The sequence below is a fragment of the Uranotaenia lowii genome, chromosome 1 (assembly GCF_029784155.1).
Source record: "Uranotaenia lowii strain MFRU-FL chromosome 1, ASM2978415v1, whole genome shotgun sequence".
Classification (NCBI taxonomy): domain Eukaryota; kingdom Metazoa; phylum Arthropoda; class Insecta; order Diptera; family Culicidae; genus Uranotaenia; species Uranotaenia lowii.
Window position 1 is genome coordinate 26,910,566 of NC_073691.1, and position 22,624 is coordinate 26,933,189.

At 31.2% G+C, this 22,624-nt stretch overlaps 1 protein-coding gene across 3 annotated transcripts in view; it reads left to right on the forward strand.

Moving 5' to 3' along the window:
- The window catches only part of LOC129761041 (mitogen-activated protein kinase kinase kinase 15), a 52,526-nt gene that overhangs the window by 11,877 nt on the left and 18,025 nt on the right, over positions 1-22,624 (forward strand). The window contains exon 1 of one of the 3 annotated variants that reach the window (XM_055758740.1): positions 19,895-20,601. The exons of the other annotated variants lie outside the window; for them this stretch is intronic. Coding sequence (XP_055614715.1) covers positions 20,577-20,601 — 25 coding nt within the window. The 5' untranslated portion in view covers positions 19,895-20,576. Of the gene's footprint in view, positions 1-19,894; positions 20,602-22,624 lie in introns of those variants that run through there. 3 annotated transcript variants of the gene reach the window in all.

The window sequence follows — 22,624 nt, forward strand, 5'->3', positions numbered from 1 at the left end:
AGGTCAAGAAGTAGGTTAGGTTTTTGAGAGGATGTGTTGTTGTTGTTACGTATTAGTTTTATTGATATTACGATTTAGTAGCTGAACCACGCGATGAGCTTGACCTTTTCTGGTCTGGGGACTGGGGAAGTACAACAACGCAAAATAATAATAATTAACCGGTGTGCGCGATATTTTTAGCTCTGCTGGCGTTCGGTTTTGTTTCGGGCGATTTAAGGGTAGCACCGAAAATAGATTAACTGCTGATTGTTTACAGAAGCGCGAGGTTTAGGCTACTGGCCTTTTCGTTTTGTAAGTCAGCGACCGGCTTCCATTTTTTTTGAAGAGATGATATGGAATCGTTAAGTTAAAATTTAAAAAGAAATTTTTGGGGTTGATGTTTTTTAATAGTTTTGGATCCCAATTATGCATCAGTGTTACAGTTGCCCTTACAAGAATGATAATCTAGCACGTACCGGTAAGTCCCTTGACATTGATGTCCGTGTTTGTGAAAACCATTTAAGAAATGAATCAAAGCAATCGAAAGATTCCCTTTAATTCTCTCACGGTATAAGAAAAGTTCAGATACCGGTATTTCAATACCGGTTCAGTGAGCGTTTTCGAAAACGCTATACTTGAAGAAAAATGTTATAAATTCTGGCCACGGTCTAAAAAGGTGCATGTATTCAATTTGTCCGTCGTCCTTGTGTAAGATATCCTGCGCATTTTTTTAAAACCTAGCATATACCGTGCATTTGATTTTAAATTTTCCAATCCAAAAATCGGGCAAATCTGAACAAAATCAAAGCATTATTGAAAAAGTCAAAAGAAAGACGACCGAAAATCACTTTGAATTTCAAGCTTTCATCGGAGCAGATCATCAGCGTTAAAGTAGCATTTTAGCTTCAATTTTTTTTTTGTTTTTATTTAAATAAAAATTACTTTTACAAAAACCCTTTTGGACCCTAAAATTAAAACTTCATATAACTTAATTTCGCAAAGAATTCGAGTTAATTCGAGCTACTCAAACAACCAAAAGTAACATACTTATTTACTTAAATAAAGGCATAGAAAGTTACATATAAGCTGACGAAGAAAAACAACTTCCCAATTTCCTTGAGTGAATTACATATACTCATTGATGAACTTGAAAGTTGCAAAAGTAATTTACATTTACGTTGTAATAGACTTAAGTCATAAGAAGAGCACAAAAATACTCAAAACGGGATTTACCAAATCACAAAAAGTGCATTGAGTTGCTTTTTTCCTGGCTGGCTGGCTGGCTGCAATTCCGTCAAAACAGTACTGGGTGATCATGCTTGCGGATCATGGGCAACAGGCGACGGTTCAGACACTGTCAGTGTTGACAAACCATAATATTTTCACTTAATTTAACTGTAAAAATTTTTGTCTCCGTCTCGTCAACACTTTGGCCATCCCGAACAGTGTAATACTGGTCACCCGGACGCGTATTGTAATCAAACTTGCAATCGGTTCCGTTGTCGCACACTGATTTTCCACACAACAGTTAATCAAATAATTTAGGAGCTCTTGGTTCTGCTTCGGTTTCTTCTGCTTCTTATAGGTCTTTGGGCCCAATCTTACCTTGGCACGATGGACAGTACCAAGAAGAGCTCCCAATTTTTGAATACAACCCGAACGGCGGTAGTCTTCCAACAGACATAAGCACGCATGACTTTCCAGTCCAAAGTTTTGTCCACCGGACCCGGTTTTAATTTGTCCACGAAGCTGCTTTCACCTCCATACTTCCGAATCGCTTTTCCCATTTTCGCCAACTTACTCTGCAAAATGTTGAGAAAAGTACACCAATCATGCACGACATTTTTGCGCATTTCCGGGTAAATACTTCTCATTTTCACGAAAATTTTGAAAGGTGGAGCTCACGATACACATAGTTTAAAGTTGAACTATAAACATCAACACACAGTAAAAATCAGCTGTTTAATCGTCATCTGAAATTAGCAGAGTTGTAACAAAATCGTGCTTAGACATAATGGGACACCCTATAGTATCAATAAAAACTAAAATTTGAGTTGTAAAGATCGTACTTCAGATCAATGATGGGGCTGAGCAAGGTGTTCAAAAATAAGTGATAATAAACATGTCCGCTTCCAGCGGAATTCAGTCCTAAATCAATCTAGGCTAGGCCAAAAATATTTAATTTTACATCACTCTTGACGTTCATGAATTGAAACTTATTTTATTTGTGAGTTTTTAATTCCAATTCGATAAACCTTTTGTGTTGAATCTCAAATCTAGTCACACAAAACCTTATTTATCTTAAGAATGGGTTTAGGATTAAAAAGTGTAACTGAACAAGTTCAGAATTTGAAACCAACCGTTTTAACATCGAAATTCTTGCATCGAATGCTAATTTTACACATTAAAAAGTTGGAAGCCATGTGAAAGGTGTTTGATACTCAAATACTCACGATAGCAAAAAAAAAATCTAAAAATTATTATCCATTTCTTTGTTACTGCAGGGTGGCCAGCGAACCGGTAAAAAAAAAACCGGGAATTAGAAATGGGACCGGGAAAATTCTTTATAGATCTTTTCCCCTCATATAAACCAATTGAATTCTAAAATCCATTCATATTATCATTTGTCTTTCTCAAAAGCGATATACAATTAGGATCTACATTCCATGGAGAAAATGTGTGTTGAAAAATCGAGATTTTTGAACTCAATACATACCTAGTAGTGCTCTGATGTGTTCGAGATTCAAAATATATTGAGTTTTTTTTTTGTTAATTTACTTATTTTTGACATGTACACATTTTTGACAAGCGTCAAAAGCGCGAGGAACTTATCTCTCGTATGTTCGAAAAATTGTTTCTAACAAATACATTCAAATTTTTATCTTTGAGAGTCGAGAATTCATAAGATTATGCGGGGAAAATACGAAAAAACAAAAAAAAATCAAAATTAGCTACCACCATGTAATATTGTTCATTAATAAAATGCCAAAAAGCTAAAACGAGATACCAAATATTTGTTTAATTCGATTTAACATTTTGCGCATTTACTGATAATCGCATTCTTTATCGATTAGAAATTTAAAAAATACAAATCGTAAAAATGTATGAGCTACGAATCACACTAGGATGTTATCCCAATAAAATAAGCGAATTTGAAAAGCAAATTTCAAGCCTTAGAATGATTTTCAAAATTTGTGTTAGAACCTCAAATCTAAAATTTGAATTACAATATTCAAATTTTCTGGTTGGATAACAAATTAAGACTCAGAGTTTAGATAAACATGTCAAGTCCAAAGTCAAGCTCTAAGAGCTTAGGCTCAGGCTAATGGTACGGATAGGAATAGAATTTAGCGGATTCTGTTCTCAAAATTGCAGAGAAAAAATGAAATTAGAATGTCAATCAGTATTAATCAGTTGAAATTCGAATCATGAATCCAAACAAAGTTGTTAAGTTTTTATTTATAGATTCGTAATTCGCCCGCAATTCATCGTTGATTACTATGTCAGAAGCCGGAGCTCAATAGTCAAATTATTTGTGAGGTAAAGTAATTTTTAATTGGAACATCATCATTTTAATTGGATCGAAAAAGTGATGACAAAATTATCAAAAAATCAGAGTTTTGCAGCAGATGTAGATTGAGATATGAAGAATCGATTGGTATGTGTCCTTAACTCAAAGTTGGTGATTTTAGCACTTTATCCCTATGATTCTAAGGGCCTCAATTATTTTATTCATTCTTTGTTTAAACTATTTTCCTCAGAAATTCCTAATTAATCAAAATATTCTTTCGTTTGACATTTAACTTTGGAGCTTATTTTGGTTAAAAAAAAAAACATGATCATCACTTTCATGTATTGATTTCAAAACTGGGAAAATCAGAAAACCTCGATCGAAAAAAACCGGGAATTTGAAGATGGAAACTCGTTGGTTGATATTTTCGATTTTAAAAATGTCATTACAAATTTCATGGCGCTATAAAATATTCTTTAAAAAGTTCCAACCTACAATTTTTGTTTTGTTCTCCTAAATGCTCAACTCCACATTCAGAATGATTTTGAAAAATTACACAAGGCCACAAAGTTCAAATATTTCAAATAACAACTTATTATGATTAATTTTAGTACTCTGATTCCTGAATCCAAATATATTATTAACACAAGAAAGACCGCACCAGTCAAAATGACTGGTTGGACCCTTTGTCCGTTGAATATCTTTTAAATACTTCGCTTTAAAAATTCGCAAAAATACGACTTTTTATGATTTTCGAATCTCTACCAAACTGTGTATTTTTTATTTCACTAACTCTTTTAATAAGCGAGAAAAATTTCGCTATGAACACTTGGACCGTGACCAGTTAAAATTACTGGTAAAATTCACAACCCTATAACTCAAACAAGATAAAAAAAATTCACATGCCTTTTGGTTTCATTTGCAATCTACATTCAAGACAATGAACCCTAGTTGATTTATGGTGGGCAGAAGATTGTCATTCGTTATGAAATTATTGATTTTCGATACGAAGTCATTAAAATTTATAGAAAAAGTTCTCAGATTGCCCGCTGTGTGGCGCTCCAAGCACTTGAATCCCATTTTTTTGGTCTGTTTTGGTATAATCAAACTTTCTGTCAAAATTTACCGAAATTTCATCAAGATTTGTAAAAGTTATGTTAGATTTAGTGCATGTACATTCGAGTAATTGGGTAATTTTAGGTGATAAATATGTTTTATACTAAACTAGTATGAGTAAAATAATTATGAATTGTGTACTAATTCATTCGAATTTAAAGAAATAAGCTTTGAAACTGAATAACTTAAATGATATTTCAACATGGGTGCACGGAATATTATCTATATGTTGGTTGTCCACCATGGGTGCACGGATTCACCGCAATTTCTGCCTAAATATGTGTTCACATGCATTCTTAGATTATTAGGTTCGACAAATCTCCAATGCAAGTTTACTTACAGGTATTTCGGCACCCTCGTATATACCTGGCCAGCTGGCAACTGATTGAACATTCTTATTACATAGTCAGTTATATTTAAGAGGAAATATATCTTACCTGTAGGCAACTTATGGGGTTCGAACCCAAAAGTTTTCTGGCCGATACCGGGCATCGAACCTAGTACGCCTGGCATACCAAGACCTGACTCGCGCCTGCCTATCTGCTAGACCACATTGGCGCTAAGATATTTCAACATGGGTGCACGGAATGACTGGAAATTCGTTGTTGTAAATTATATAGAGTGCAATAGTCTTCAACTGCCTTCAGAACACAAAATATTTTTGAGTCAGATGGTATTTTAAAAGCAATATTGGCCAATTGAAAAACTATTTTGGAGATACAAATCAACGTAAAATTAAACAATGTTTTCATTTTCACTGTTTTCCGTCGCTCGACATAACTCCTAAAAATCACTCGGTCTATGGTAACCGTTCTCCAATTTCTTGGTTGATGATTCAAATACCATCTTATCAGATAAATATACGATTACAAAAACCTGTTTAAATAATAAATAAATAAATTTAATATTTCAAGATATAATTGAAATATTTCTTTTCCAGGAATGAAAACACGGAACTAAAAATAAAAATAGTCATTTTTAATCGTTATGTCTCGACATGCAAGACATGGTTTCGACTCTGGTTAAGTTAAGATTTGTCAAAATGCTGTTTCAAAATTTGCAAAAAGTCCAATGTTTGATGAAAATGCGGTGAATTCGTGCACCCATAGAGAAAAACTATGTATATAACACAAATTTTCTTTTGAATCTATAAAAGCCTTTATTTTTTAACCTTTAACACGCAAAAAAGTTGATTTTTAATTAATGGCGGTGAATCCGTGCACACATGGTAAATTACTCTACTTATACAAAAAACTATGCTTTAAAACCTACAATATTAGGTATAATTTATAAGCAACATGTTGAAAAAGTTCAGAGGAATGGGTGCTAGAAAATAACTACAATGACAAAACTGAGGTGAAATCGTGCACCCATATTCCATACTCATTACCATTCAACATGATTTTTTAATTAGATTGATAATGTATTTTATTTTTTTGGAAAATTATTTGAAATAATCATTTTATGACATACACGCATTCGTCTTCTATACCAAAATGAGGTGATTCCGTGCACCCATGGTGAAAAAATGTTTCCATTTTATGACAAAAATACCGTAGAAGAAGTAACAAAATAATATCAAAAAAAAAAAGTTCAAAATAATATGTAATAAAAAATTTCCCCTTTACCAGTCATTTTGACTGGTCACGGTCCGAATAGGTTTATTCAACTTGCCGGTGCTTCTTGTGTTAAGGATCATTTTTTCCCCAAACAAACCTTTTGAATTCTATTTAATTTTATTCTGGATTCCGTTTGGTAAATTATACATACTTGTTCACAAGAACCCCAGTTACTTGTCAAAATTGTTTAAAATAATATTCTGATGTTACTGCATCGACATGATGAGTACACGTGAGTTTGTGTGTAAACAAACGATTATTGCTAAATTCGCGAGGAAAAAAATGTGTTTTCTGAAAATTGTATCCCTAATATCGAAAAAAAAAGGTTTATCTTTATTTTTAAATATTCTAAGCAAAAGCACAAAACAATTTTCAACAACATGATGAGAGTTTAACACTAAACGTACCGGAGGCGGTCAATTGACGGTTTTTGAACTTTGAATGATGATTACATCTTATATAATTTTTTTTCGCAAATTTAACGATAGGACTATTTTTATTTTCAAAATGCAAGTATTTTTGCGTTTTTAAAATTTTTCTAAGTGTTGTGGTTTTTGAATAACGCATGTGGTATACCTATTCATACCGCGAGCGGTCAAATGACGGTTTACACTGTTTTCGCTAAAACTTTCTTGTTTCTCAACCGATTTCTTTAAAATTTATAGTTTTGAAAAGTCTATAATGTGGCTCAAATATGTTTCTCAGACAATTTTCAGCTACAATCAATTATTTTAGAGTTATGTTAAGTCCAAGAATTTTTTTATGAAAAAACATGCTTCAAAAAAATTGCTATAAATCTGTTCATCAGTGCTCGAAAAAAATTTCACTTAGTGCATGAGAAAGCTGAAGTTAGAAGCTATATATTGCACATACGGAAATTTTTATCAATTTTTTTTTATGATCATGGCCACAAAAAATGTAAAAAAGTTGTGTAAAACCGTATTTTTAAATCAATCAACCGCCAAAGCTGTTCCTGTTACAGTAGAAAAATTTAAAAAAAATGAATTGCAAAGTTGACGTAATTTGCCACATTTTGGCATCTTTAGATTTTTTAAAATACGAATACATAATTTATGACGAATTTTCAAAGGTAGCTGTTTTTCGAACTTTTTATCAATTTGTAATTTCCGAGACAATTCCTACACCTAAGCTCAGCTTTGCACTAGATTTTGAGTACGTAAACGTAAGGTTTAGGCAATGAAACTATATGCAAAACAAAGCTAATAGCATACCGGTTCTAGTAGTGTAACTGCATTGGCAGTGCAATGCTTGGCAAAAATATGATAAATAAAGCAGTGAAGTAGTTTCTGAATTTTGAGAAGTCAGCACAAATTCTTGCTTGGCAGACGGGCGCAGTGGGTGGTAATATCTCAAAGCTATTTTGCACACGAAGACGGGTGAAAGGAAACGAAAAAACAAACGAACATTCGCTCAAATTTTCTGGTTTTACTTTCAGAAATATATTTATTATATTTTTGTCAAGCATTGCACCGCCAATGTAGTTACACCACTAGAACAGGTATGAAATTTTCTTTCTTTTGCATATAATTTTTTTTGCCTAAACCTTACGATAACATACTCAAAATCCAGTGCAAAGCTGAATTTAGGAAATTGATGAAATGTTTGAAAAACAGCTACCTTTGAAAATTCGTCATAAATTATGTATTTCGTATTTTAAAAAATCTAAAGATGCCAAAATGTGACAAATTACGTCAACTTTCCAATTCATTTTTTGAAATTTTTCTACTGTAACAGGAACAGTTTTGGTGGATGAATGATTGAAAAGAATGGGTTTTACACAACTTTTTTACATTTTTTGTGGTCATGATCTTTAAAAAAAATTTGATAAAAATTTCCGTATGTGCAATATATAGCTTCTAACTCCAGCTTTCTCATGCACTAAGTGAAATTTTTTTCGAACACTGATGAACAGATTTATAGCAATTTTCCTGTAGCATGTTTTTTCATAAAAAATTTCTTGGACTTAACATAACTTTAAAATAATTGAATGTAGCTGAAAATTGTCTGAGAAACATATTTGAGTCACATTATAGGCTTTTCAAAACTATAAATTTTAAAGAAATCGGTTGAGAAACAAGAAAGTTTTAGCGAAAACAGTGTAAACCGTCATTTGACCGCTCGCGGTATGAATAGGTATATACAAAGTGTCGGTATGTTTAGTGTTAATATCATTATGAGAGCTGAAAAATGAAATCATTTTTCATATTCGACATTCATCTTTCACGCAAGACACATTTTATCGTTGGCATCAAATGGATAGGAATCGAGAAAAAAAGCTTTGAAAAAATGCAATGAGTAACTCTTACTTATTTGTTCAATTGATCCCAACAGTTCAAAAAGACAGTTAGTCAAGCTATAAAATTTAAATGCTAGTAAATCATGAGATAAAAGTTTCTTAGGCATTAATTTTGACAGCTACTCTAGCTAGATAACAACATGTAACGAGTCCCCGTGAGGTAAAATACATCTGTTAACTTTACTTCTAAATTGTTTCTTGAAGTGGCATTGAGCCCGTTCGACTGACCTGAACCGATCGATAATTGACCAATGATTTACCTCTTAATTAACGTCTGATAATGGTGGAAATTATCGATTTCAGAAGGAGGGCCACAGTACACCTTTGTTGATTGGGGTTTGAAAATAAAAATATTCGAGATAAAAAGAGATCAATTTGATTAATTATTACGCGTCTGCTTAATAATTATCCTAATAATACCGTTAAATAAAGCTTTGATGCCAATGAAACGTCCAAACAATCTGACAGCTCCTGTCACCGGCAATCGTCACGACGATAATTGACCAATTTAGAAAAGAAAAAAAAAATAATCTCAAACACCAGTCCGGGTGACAACAAGCCAGATGAATGATTTGACCGTGTGCTTTAGGATTGCTCGAATTATCTCGTGGGCAGTGCAAATGTTAATTGACGTAGAGTTTTTACCTCTCGTGAATTTTTGCTGTGAATTTTCTTGACCATGTTTTTTCTGCTGTCACTCTCTTCAGTCTGTAATCTTCAGAAGGTAGAGGAATGCAACCGTTTTACTATTTATTTACTCTACACATTCCGAGAATTCCTTTACCCCACATCGCACACTTGAGTCATTATCCGACTGGGGGAAGATTGGTATCTTGCAGACTTTCCATCACCACCGGAAGGTATGGTTTTCATTCAAAATTTCTGAGAAATGTATAACGGTGGAACCCGATGACGATAAGACGTTATCAGTCACGTTTACAAGATTTTGAATTATTATACAACTCACCGCAGCAGCAGAAAAAGTTGCACATCCTGGCGTAGTTCCGCCACTCATCCACAGTTCACGGGCAGGTGATAATCAGCAGAATCGCACGTGATCGCGTCATTTCCTTTTATCGCCATACGGTATCTTTATCTCGGTGCTGATTCTAACGAGCCTCTCGTAAAATTATCACCCATTTAGATATGGAGATTAGTTATGGAGAAATGGGATACTTGACCAAGTTTCAGGTAGAAACATTGATGCAGTCTTACTAGATTCATACTTTTAACTCAAATATCGATGGGGAAATTTGATCAGATTTAAGTTATAACAATAAGAAGTGTGAGGACAAAACTCATACACTTAACATGAAAAAATTATTTTAGAGGATCTGAAATTAAGGAAATCTAAATTTTAAATTCGAAGGTAAAAAAAATACAAAAAAATGTTAATTTACAAATGCTAAAATATGTAAAAACATTTAACAATCTAATCATTGTTCTTTTCTGTGACAGATTGAAAAAATTTTGGAAGAAAATCATAAGTTTTGAAAATTGTAAACTACTCTGATATTTCCAATAATTTTTACCGGACCTTAGAGTTTAAATCTGACTCGAAAAATGCAATCATTTATAAAAAAAAAAACAATCATATTAAAACAAATTAATCAATGTAAATTTTTAATTCAGAGTTTTTGTGATGGTGTTTATTTCAAAAGCTATTCACTAGACAATGAAAACAATTGAAATCAGCTTTAAGGACGGCACGGTGTCTTTTTTGTAATTTCGAAACAACAAGTAGGAAACTCTCTATCATCAAACGAACTTTTTGTGAAAAAGAGCCATCAGAGGTTCTGGAACTATATTTAAAAAAAATCTTTTTTTATCATTTTATACGATTCCTTTAGTAATTTAGTAAAATTTAGAAAATTATGAACGAACTTATTCCTAACCTAACCAGTGGCAAAATTTTTATTTTTTTTTTAGCATTTCCAGTGATTTTTTTTTAAACAGCTATAGAATTTTTTAGTAACACTGTAAAAAATATCCAAGAGCTTTGTAACGAGGGTGTGTTTATGAAGATTGAAGACAAAATGCATTAAAAACTTTCAATAATGTTACAATTATTCATAGCTATTACTAGTTTTGAGCCGTTTCAAATAAAGAAATTACAAAAAAAACATTATAAATTTAATGTCAGTAATTCTTAGTTACTTTATTTCCACTAAATTTTCTAAAAGTTGTGGATTTTTTTCAAACATTGATTCTCTGGAACTATAAACGCTAGACAAAATCATATTCCATTATCGAATGAAGAATAATAAAAAGATTCTTTTTCATTTTTTTGTTATAATATGGTTTTTGTTTTGTTTTTCATATGGTTGTCTGTTCTTAGTAATCTATGATCGATTCTACTCAAAACTTAGTCCTGTGAAGTCCTTATAAATAAAGGTTCCATTGTTTTAAGATTTGAAAACAAGAACAATATTTTAAATGTTATCTTTATTTTATAACTAAGCTTCCATAGTTTCAGGAAATATTGAATCTCTTTGATTTCGACACGTAATTTTTCCAATGTTCAACTAATTTTTTGCATAAATGCCTTATATGAGTCTTAAGTTCAGCTTGATTTGGTTGAAACCTAAAAAAATTGTTTTCCTGAGAGTTTATTTTAAAGTAATCCTTTTTAAAAAATTTACTACTTAGTCACTAACCGGAACAGTTATTTTTTCATAAATTTTACTCAGAGAACCTCACTTAAAATAAAAATATAAATTGAAGGAGGTACAATATTATGTTAGCTTAGCCTAGCTTAGCTTGTTTGACTACTCATATCCACCTTAAATCATTAAGCCCGAAATGCTTGACTTAGTCTTAAAAAATACTACCATTTTTTTCATGGTTTTAATAAAAATATAATATTAAATTGTATCGAATCATCCAATGCATTTAGAATTTCATGATCGCTGGCGTGGTTAAGTAGAACGAGTTCCACATCTTCAATGGTTGCTACTCCGTGATTGCCATCAATTTTGTACAAGGGCCAAAAGAATGCAGGTTGGGATTAGCAACTCATTCTCAATGCACAAAACTCATGCTCTCCCTTTAAAAAAAATGATCAATAACGGCGCCGGCCACGTCCTAGTAGTCAAAGAGGGATAAAGGAAGGATTGTTAGTAAGATACTTTTTAGGATCAACCATAAATCTGTTATTCTAGTTTTCTTCAAAAGCTTGTTTTCGAAGCTCTTGAGCAATGATGATTCAGTATCACCAGCTATAGAAACCGTCTATACGTCTGCGAATCTATATTCAAGTATCTCAGGAAGGGGTTTTTTTTAGTAAGGCAGAGGTTTGGATCAGGAGCCATTTTTGGAAAATGGTGCGATCTTTGGTTGACCTACACCTCCTATGCTCCTAGATATTTTCGTAAGGAAACTCCTAATAATATCTGCGAGGTGTTTTAATTGGAAAATTTAAAAAGAATTATGAACACTCAAACAATTAGAAAAGTAACCATTCGAATTTCCTACAAGCTAGCTGTTTCCCTCACTATAATCTCACATCACTGATTCTCGAAACGACTCTTGAACAGAATTAACAAATAAACATTAAAAAAACATGAAATAAGAATCAAAAAGTTATATTTAGATGATGCAATTGATGATAACATGTTGAATTTTGAGAAAGGTTTGCAGAAAGTTTAATACTTTTTGGTACTTATTTAAGGTAAATATTTGAGCTCGCGAAGAAATAACATATTCTTAAATATTTAAGTGGCTTTATTTCTGATTCTTTTCTAAATTAATGTTTTAAATAAGATCGCTAAAAAATTACGAGACAGAGATATACATTAGGCACTGATTAAAAAAAACTTTGTGAATTGTACCTATATTGTCGAATTTTACTTTAAAAGTGTTTTTTTTTAATTTTTGTCAGTCAAATATAACAGTTTCATTGTAATAAATTTTGTTAAAAAGTATCAGAAGCAGAATAAAAAAAATCCCTGATTAACTCAAACGAACCATGATATGCCAAAACGAAAACTTTAATTTAAATTAAAACTTCAAAACGGTTCGGAAAATAAATCAGAATTTCAATGCTTCTCAAAGCACTTAATGTGAATCGCAAACCGCTGCAAAACAACATAAGAACTCGCTTTAAAAATGAATTAAAAAGAAATAAAAAATACTTAGCTTCGGTTTACTCGAATTTTTTTTTCCAAAGAGGACGTTGCCAACTCGTCCGCTGTCCAGCCAATGAGCCACACCCGGCCGGGGGAACAACACTCTGCCTCGCTAGATTTATTCACTTGCTCTAGGAAATTCTGGGAAGAGCAGCATCGGAATTCGAGGGCATGGAAAATAATTTTCCTACAACGATTATGACACACGCGGAAAAAAAATTTACGTCCAATCCTACCGACGCCTACTGCACTTCCTCAAAGGAGGTACAATATTATGTTAACAATTAACTGTAATTTTTTCACGGATTTAATATCCACAATTTTTTGCATTACAAACCTTAAAGAAATGCTCTTATTAAGATGTTTTGTTTGAGTTTTAGGGCAACTGCAAACATGTTTTCATTTTTTATTTAATTTTTTTTTTCTAAATTTAAATACATTAAGCAGAATACTAGTCCAGTGATCGGCAACTTTTTAAGACAGAACAGCAAAAAACTGCAAATTTTAAAAATTTCCTAGTTTCAAAGAGCCACACTCCATTTTGTTCTTAACTGTAAATAATGATATTGCTAAGACACATTCCACCGTGACGTGAAATAAGTTTTATTAGATATCCTTTCTCAAATTACATTCAATAGATTTTTAACGTCTAAATGACAAAAGGTCGCAAAGGAATATTTTTTTTTTAATTTAGTGTAGCTAAGTTACGTGAAGTTCAAACGAAACGAATTCTGTGACATGATAGAATTCAACATTTTGAAACATGGTGCAATTCTTCACGAATACCTCTTCTGAGGTATGAAATAGATGTTCGACGTGTTGAAGTATAGAAGATAAAAAATTTAAATGTTCATATCATTGCATTGCATTTTTATGAAAATGCAAACTTCAAGTGATACAGCGCTATTCAATAAACCAAAACGTGGTTTTATACTAAATTCGCATCATGAATCATAATTTTAAATTCAATAAATAATATCTAAATTTATCTTTTTTATATTCATCAGTTTTAAGTCATTCAGGGTTGATTTCTTTGTTTTGCACGATAAACTCTATAATGCATGTAGGTAAAAAATTTTTTTCTTATAATATACAAAATTCAACAAACTTAATTCAAAAACACTCATTATTCGTAACAGAAAATTTAAAAAAAAAATGAGCTTCCATATGGCAGAATTTTTTGATTACTTAGTCTGATTCAATGATAAAGTAATACTTCGGATTTTTTAACAAAATCTTATTACAGAAATCTTCATGGATTTAAATTTGTCTCTTTGTAATTGTAACTTCAATTTATGGTAACTGAGTTTAATTTTCAATTATGTTCAAAGTCTTTGCTTTTTCGAGTTGTTGCTTCTGGATACTCATCAAACCTTCCGATTAAAGTTTCAATACCTGAGTCTCAAATGTATTTTGAATTCTATGGAAGTTTCTTTTTGAATTTTAATCTCAAAATTTTAATTTATATTTATGAATTGGATTCATTCGTTTTATATAATTTGATATTTCAACTTGGAATAGACATTCTTATTATTACTTGCTAACGTACTTATAATGTTAATCATAATCTGAAGTTTTGATATTCATTTCGATTTAGATTCCTTATTTGTTTAAAAGATTTAGTTTAACTTTTGAAAATCCAGAAAGCAAATTTCGAACAAAGACTCAGAAACCAGAATCATCTTTGAAAACAGATATAAAATTCAGAAATGAACTAAAGAAACATAATAAGAAAATAAATTTAGAGTCAAAATGTGGTGCAAAAATGATCAATTTTGAATAATGAATGCCAAAAAAATCTCTTTATTTCAATCTATATCTGGTGGTTTTTGAGGATTTTTAGAATTTTATTTCTTTCTTTGACTTTTGAAAGAAAATACCAATTATCGAAAAATGTATAGAAAATAACCAAATACAACAACTCAAAAGCGTGTTTTCTCAAATTTAGCTTATATGCATATATCTCTTTGGCTCTAAAGTCCTCATGTTATTCCAAATTTTGAAATCCTTTTGCATATTTTAATTTTAATTTAATTTTAATTTTTTCCCAAAAACAACTTTGAATCACTTATACCTACCCCTTTGGCTCCAGTGGCCTCATTTTGTAGATTATCGAAGATTCCTAAATTTGATTGCATTAAAACAAATTTAATCCTTTATCCTTCTTCAACTGCAGAAAAATTCAAAAAAACACCTTCCAATTTTCCCTTTTTAAATGTCAGAGTTAACTCGCAGTCTAGGAGAAAGACAATTATTCTAGACCTTTCAATTTCGTAACTTCGTGTGCATTTACTTATAATGTCGCTCAAAATATTCACACCATTTTTAAATAGATTTTGGTCTATTTTTGGAAGTCAACCCTTGAATATCCAAATTTAGAACTGTTAGAGAAAAACTAGCCTTATTCTGATACAAGACGCCCCAAATTATTAATAAAAAGCTTTGAAATTCTGCGAATCTTACAAATAAATATTTTATATCATCTTGTATTTTTTTGATCTCTTTTCCACTAGATTATTTAAAAAATAAAAAATGTTTAATTTGCTCAGCTTTTTAAGATTTTTCTCAAGAGTTAACTCCAGAGGAAATCAAAAATTCTATCAAATATTTTTGATAATTCCTGCAAACAACGTAGAAGATTGATCAGCTTTTCATCTTTATGTTGAATTTTTCGATTGAATTGAAGTACCACAAAAAAACATAAACATTAAAACTGTTATCTAAGGAAAAGAGATTTTTAATATAAATTTCAATTCATGGAAATAAGAATCGATCAGACGTCTGAAAAAATAACAAATTACATATACAGTAAACAAAAGTGTATAAGGATAAATAGAAGGAAAAAATTGAAAAAACAATATATATAATTGCGGCCCAAATACGAGATATCTCGTTTTTCCGCTTGACGCGAGTGTGCTTCACTGAGAAGCATAACTCAAATGTGATTCATTTTATAAGGAAACTTTTTTCTACATAATTGCGTGCAACACTATTTTTAAGTTTGTAGAATTTGGTTCATCCGTTTCTGAGAATTGGAAATTATTCAATTTTTTTTCCCACACAATTTCAAAATCAAATGGTTTTATTCTGAAAAATGACTGAAATCGGATAAAAAATTTAAAAAAAAAACAATTGAGGATTTTATATTAAATTGAATGTTGAAGTAGGTACTTACCTAATATCCTTAAAAGCTGAGATAAAAAGTTTAGATTGATTATCACCTAAAAAAGGGTTTGATAGACCACCCAAACTAGCTTTCGATTTAAAACCCCAGTTCTAGTAGCTAAGTTTGAGTAAAATTAGAAAAGTTCATAAGATAAACGATTTTAAATTTTTTCTGCTTTTTAGTGGCATTTGAACAGTTACGCTTTATTCGAGTTTCGAATTATGAATATTAAAAAAATATAACCTTAATGATTTCAAATTTTCAAAATCAATCCAAATATTCCAAATTTTATGAGTTTTTACAATTTTGACAATTTTGATAATTTTGACGATAAAAACAATTTCAAAAATTTGACAATTTTTAAACTTTTGACAACTTAGAGATTTTAGACAGTTTTAACAATTTTCACAACTTTATTGATTGTGATGATTTTGACAATTTTGAAAAATTTAAACATTCTCGTGAATTTTGACAATTTTGATAATTTTGATAATTTCAGATCTATGATAAGTTTAAAAATTTTGGCATTTATGACAATTTAAACAATTTTGAACTAAAAAACTATTCGAGTTCTGAATTATAAATATTTTAAAAAATATATATAACCTTAATGATTATTCGAATTTAAAAAAGATATCCAAATGTCCAAATTTGCCAAACATTTTTTTAATTCTTTGTATTTCGAGTGAACATTTTTTTGTAATTTTTGTTATTAAGGTCATTTTTGACGACTTCTTCATTTCGTTAATTTCAACACAATCCTATACATTTACATACATATGTAGAAATTTTATTTGTGCTTTTTTTGCACAACTCCTTCACAATCGTGCTTTCCCTCTTAGTTTTGTCATAATTTTGGCCAATGATTGTTTCAATTTTATCATAATTTTCTTATGAGGGCAACAAAAATTTCTCATCTTTTCAACTATAATGTTAAAATGTTCTGCTGAAAAAAAAAATTTCTAAAGATTCTAAAAATTTCATAATAATTTCATCACAATTTCATCATAATTTGGATAAAAATAATCCTCAGTTTTGTTCCGGTTTTTTTTTCCTAATTCTGTCACAATTGCGTTTGAGCAGATTACTTTTTTTGTCCCAATTTTGTCATTTTTTTTTATGTTAAAATTTTATAACCACTTTTACTGAATAAAACCACAATTACGCCACAATTTTGTGACAGTTTTGTTACAATTTCGTCATTTCTTTCCCAATGCCTGGCACAATTTTTTGACTATTTTGTTACCATTTCGTAATTTTGCCTAACTTAGCCACAATTGTTGTGACACAATTTTGTTGCAATTCAGTCACAGTTGTGGCACTGTTAGTTCAAATGTTGCCGCTATTTTGTTAAAAATTAAGAAAATTTTTGTTACAATTTCTTTTAAACTTTTTTACAATTTTATCAATACGATGTCATCATCAATTTTGTCTTCATTTTTTTTAAATGTTGTATTGTAACAATTATGTCATAATTTTTTCACAGTTTTTTTTTCTATAAGTTTAAATTTTGTAACAATATTGTAATTTTTTAATAATTTTTCCACATTTTCTCCTAATTTTTTGTCAATTTTGACAACTTAGAAAATTTCAACAGTTTAAAAATTTTGAGAATTTTTACAGTTTCGTCAATTTTGACAGTATTAATTTTGACAATATTAACAATTTTGAAAATTGACAATTTCGACCGTTTTGACAATTTTGTCAATTGAGTTATTATTGACAATATATAAAAAATCGACAGTTTTGACAATATTGATAGTTTTGACAATTTTAATAAATTTTGACTATTTAAACAGATTTAAAATTCAACATGTATTCCGATTTTGACCATTTTGATAATAGGCACTTTTGATAAATTTTGAATAATTTTAACAATTAAAAAAGCTTGTAATCTTACGTTGCAAGAATGAAATAAAGAAATAAAATAAAATAAAATTTGGACCCTTTTGATAATTTAACTGTTTTGATCAATTTTTTACAATTTTGACAATTTTGACAATTTCGGCAATTTTGATAATTTTGAAAGTTTAGACAATTTTAAAAATATAAACAATTTCGAAAATTTCGACAATTTTGACAAAAATTTCGACAATTTTGGCAATTTCGACTAATTTGACAATTTAAACAATCGTGAAAATTTTGAAAATTTCGGAAATTTCGACAATTTTAAGAATTTTTAAATTATTGACAATTTTGGCAATTCTGACAGTTTTTACAGTATTAATAATATCAACAATTTTGACAATTTTGATGATTTTGACAAAAGCTTAGGCAATTTTGACAATTTTTGATCTTTTGACAATTTAAAGAGTTTAGACAGCTTGGACAATTTTGATAACTTTATTAGTTGTGATTTGACAATTTTGACATTTTATGCATTTTTAACAACGTTGACAATTTTAACAGTTTTAAATTCAACATGTGTTTCAATTTTTCTGCTGATAGATTTTCAATTTTCACAATTTTGAACATTTTAATAGTGCTGAAAATTTTTGATAATTTGTCAATTTTTTCAATTTAGTCAGTTTTGAAAATTTGGACCGTTTGAAACTTTTGTCAATTGAATCATTTCTGACAATTTTGATAAATTCGACAGTTTTGACAATTTAGATAATTTTGACAATTTTAACATATTCCAATTTCGACCATTGTGACAATTGACACACTTTTGAATAATTAAAAAAAAATGATAATTTTGACATTTTTTACAATTTGAAAATTTTATCAATTTTCACAATATTGGCATTTTTGACAGTTTTGACACATCTGATAATTTCGACAATTTTGATAATTATGACCATTTGAAGAATATCAACAATTTCGAACATTTCGATAATTTTGAAAAAAAAAAAATGTTTTGGCAATTTTGGCAATTTTTGCAATTTCGACCATTTTGCCAATTTGAACAATTGTGAAAATTTCAAAACTTTGGCAATTTTGACAATTTAAACAATTTCGACAATTTTCAAAATTATTGACAATTTGGGCAATTTAAACAATGCGGAAAGTTTCAACAATTTTGACAATTCTGACAGTTTTGACAATATTAATAATATAAAAAACTTCGACAATTTTGGTGATTTTGACAATTTTTAAGAATTTGAAGCTTTTGACAATATAAAGATTTTAGACAGTTTGGCCAATTTTGACAACTTTATCAATTGCAATAATTTGGATAATAATGACACATTTGGCATTTTATGCATTTTTGACAATTTTAACATGTGTAGCAATTTTGAACACTTTGATAACTTTGGAAAATTTGACAATTTTGATAACTAAAACACTTTCGATAAATTTTGACACATTTGGACTATTTTGATAATTTTGACAATTTTGACAGTCTTGACACTCCTGACCATTTAACCTATTTTGACAAATTTAAAAATTTCGACAATTTTGATAATTGACAGTTTTGATAAATTTTGCCTATTCTAACAATTTGAACAATATGAACAATTTCGACAATTTCGAATTTGGACAATTTTGACAATTTTGAAACTTTTGACAATATGAGAGATTTCTAGACAGTTTTTAAAATTTTGGCAACTTAATAATTTTTTATAATTTCGAAAATTTTGACAATATTGAAAATTTTGTCAATTTTAACAATTCTGACAGTTTTGAAAATATTGACAGTTTTGGCAATTTTTACAATTCTGATAATATTGATAACAAATTTTTCAATTTAAGCTATTTTTACAATTTTTGCGATTCACCAAGCCTAATTTGATAATTTTACAACTCGGGCTAAAAAATCCAATTTCTTCAAAATTCGTCTTCCCAATTTCCAAGTTGTCCCCCTTCCAATTTTGGAAAACAAAAATTCAAACCAGGGCCAATCCCCCCACGATGGAAGGAAGGAGGAGCAGGGTCAATTCCGAAAAAGTACGCTCACACCTTCGGCGTGCTCACAGTCAGTTAGTTGCTCGTCGGAGTTGCGCCGCGACGGACGTGCAAATTTTTCAAGCGCGTCTTTCTTTGAGTATACCGTTGAGTTTTTTCCTAAATTTTATTTGCCATTGGAACGGTGCTGATAAAAAAACGTCAATCGATCATACCTACGTCAATCAGAAATTGTGCATATCGACAATTGTTAACTGATTTCTCAGAAGAATGAAATCGATAAGTGTGGCAGTGTTGTGGTATAAGACTTAATTTGAAATTTGGAATTAAGCCTCCGGAGAAAGGTGTTACGAAGGCTTTTTCCAGTGAAAAGTGTCATTCAAAAGGTCAGGAAACCACTTGGTGACTAAAAGATATCACCTCTGGGCCAGTTCCGAGAAGTGAAAAAGGCTTACCTGTGGGCTTAAGCCTAGATTTTAGTAAAATAAACTCACTGTCCACACGTCCAAATTTTCAACGGTTTAGCTATCTGGTTGGAGGTGCCGAAGATGATGATGATGATGTGATCATCATCCGGAAATAGAAGAGCTTGTTTTGGTTTTTTCGGGTGGATTGTTTTTTTTTTTGCTGCTCGTTGAACGTTCATCGACGTTGATGGCCAATGTTATTTCGCGCTTTCGTGCTGCTACGTGTGCCGATTTTTTTCCAATGGTGCGTCCGTTCTTTCCTCATTCAATTGACCAAGCCCGGTTTAATTTATGAATGGTTGTCTGTCAGTGGGTCGGTTGGTGTTTGAACACGCTGTTGGGGTTGGGGATTGTGAACGGAGAAGTTTAGATTGTACTGGACGAGATTAGGCGATCAGCACGCACTCTTGGGATCATCTGCCAAAATGTATTCAAGCCATCACCATAAAAGTAAGTTCTTCTTCGAAGTTCAAAGTTCTAAGTGGTTGAATTGATGCGATCTAAAAACTATTTTTCAATTAGGAAGTTTTGGCCTTAGTGTTTGGATAATTGGTTTGACTTTTTTCAGTTTTATTTTTTCAAACGAACATGTCTAGAGAGGTGACTAATCCATATGATTTGTTGCGAAGAATATCTTCAAAGCTATGAATAATTGTAATGTTTACAGTTGTAAAGTAACTACTCAAGTGCGAGTTCCTCACATCTTCGTCAAATATCCTATCACTAAAGTTTCCGATTGAGCTGTAGTCCAAGTATCATAAATTAAATTCATAAATCACAATTGAAATTCACGATCATGATCTAATTCCAAAAAATAAGCTACCGAAGACAAATCTAAACATTTTGGGGAGAGTGAGGAATCATGGGCCACTTTTTTTCGTTGTTCCATAACTTCTTTATTATAAAAGATAAAGTGAAAATAAAAAATGGTATGATTTTCTACATTTTCAAGGTATCACAAGGTATTTTTTTTTTAAATTTTAATAAGTTATTTTCCTCAAATTCGGACTGTTTTTAAAAAAAAAACAATATTTTTTGGATTTTGAAAAATGGTGGGGAATCGTGGGCCACCAAATCCAAATTGACCAAATAACATGCAAAGTTTATGAGCTGACCCAAAACTGTGATATCCTAATTCATTTCGTTATTTTAAAGCAATTTCAGATGATGAAATAAAAAAGAGAGCTGTGTATGATCGAATAGATTCCAAAACCTGGCTCGCGAACGTTTTGGCAAAATTGCTTATACAAGATGGACAAAATATTTCCCATAACTCTTCATTTGGCATTTAAAAACTTTTCATATAGAAAAAACGTATTTTAAGTTCTGAATGTGTATAAACACATAAAAATATAGGTGGTTCAAGATGTGTGGCTCATGATTCCCCACAAGCTATGATTTGCAAAATGGTTGCGATTGTTTGACTTATTGATTTTTTATCAAAAATTCCTTTTCCACGTGAAAGATAATGAAAAAACTAAGATCATAAGCGTATGAGCATATTTTTGTTATGCACTTTAGGTCCCCCATCGATGAAATCAGCGGGTGTTTTTTTAATTATGTAAGTCAATTTTTCTAACTTTTTCTAGCTCGATAAATAAAAGAAGCATGTGATGCGTATTTAGGTCAACAACATATAGAAATATATGCTCACGCAAAGTAACGACGATGACAGTTGGTTTGAGATTTTTATCTCAACACACATCTGAGATATTTAAAGTGGCCCACGTTTCCCCATGGCCCACGATACCCCACTCTACCCTATTTATTTATTTTTATTTTCATAGTTTTCTGCCTCACGACATAACGTGATGAACATAATTCGTAAAATTCAATCGGTCCACGGCTACCGTTCTCCAATTTCTCGGATATCCCCGGAGATCACGTTCCACTTGGCTAACCATCTCGCTCATTGCGCCCTTGCTCGTCTCGTACCTACCGGATTGGCAGCGAACACCTGTTTTGCAGGACAGTCGTCCAGCATTCTCGCAACATGTTCTGCCCAGCCTTCACCACCTTCTGGATACTGGGCTCACCGTAGAGTCGCGCGATCTCATGGTTCATCCTTCGCCTCCACACTCCGTTTTCCTGCACGCCGCGAAAAATGGTTCTTAAAACTTGTCGCTCGAATACTCCGAGTGTACGCAGGTCCTCCTCGAGCAATATCCATGTCTCGTGCTCGTAGAGGGCAACCGGTGTAATGAGCGTCATGTACAGGTTACACTTCGTGCAATGGCTAAGTCTTCTCGACCGCAGTTGCTTGTGGAGTCCATAGTAGGCACGACTTCCGCTGATCATTCGCAGCCGGATCTGCGGTCATCAGTTCGTCGCCGTTGATCGATATTACTGGACAAGCGGCCTCGGTTGGTCTCGGATTCGAGAAAAACAGATCTAAAATATACCTATCTTATCTAATTTTTGCAGGCGAATGAATCAAATCAAAATATTAAAAATTTGAGTTGATTTGAGCAAT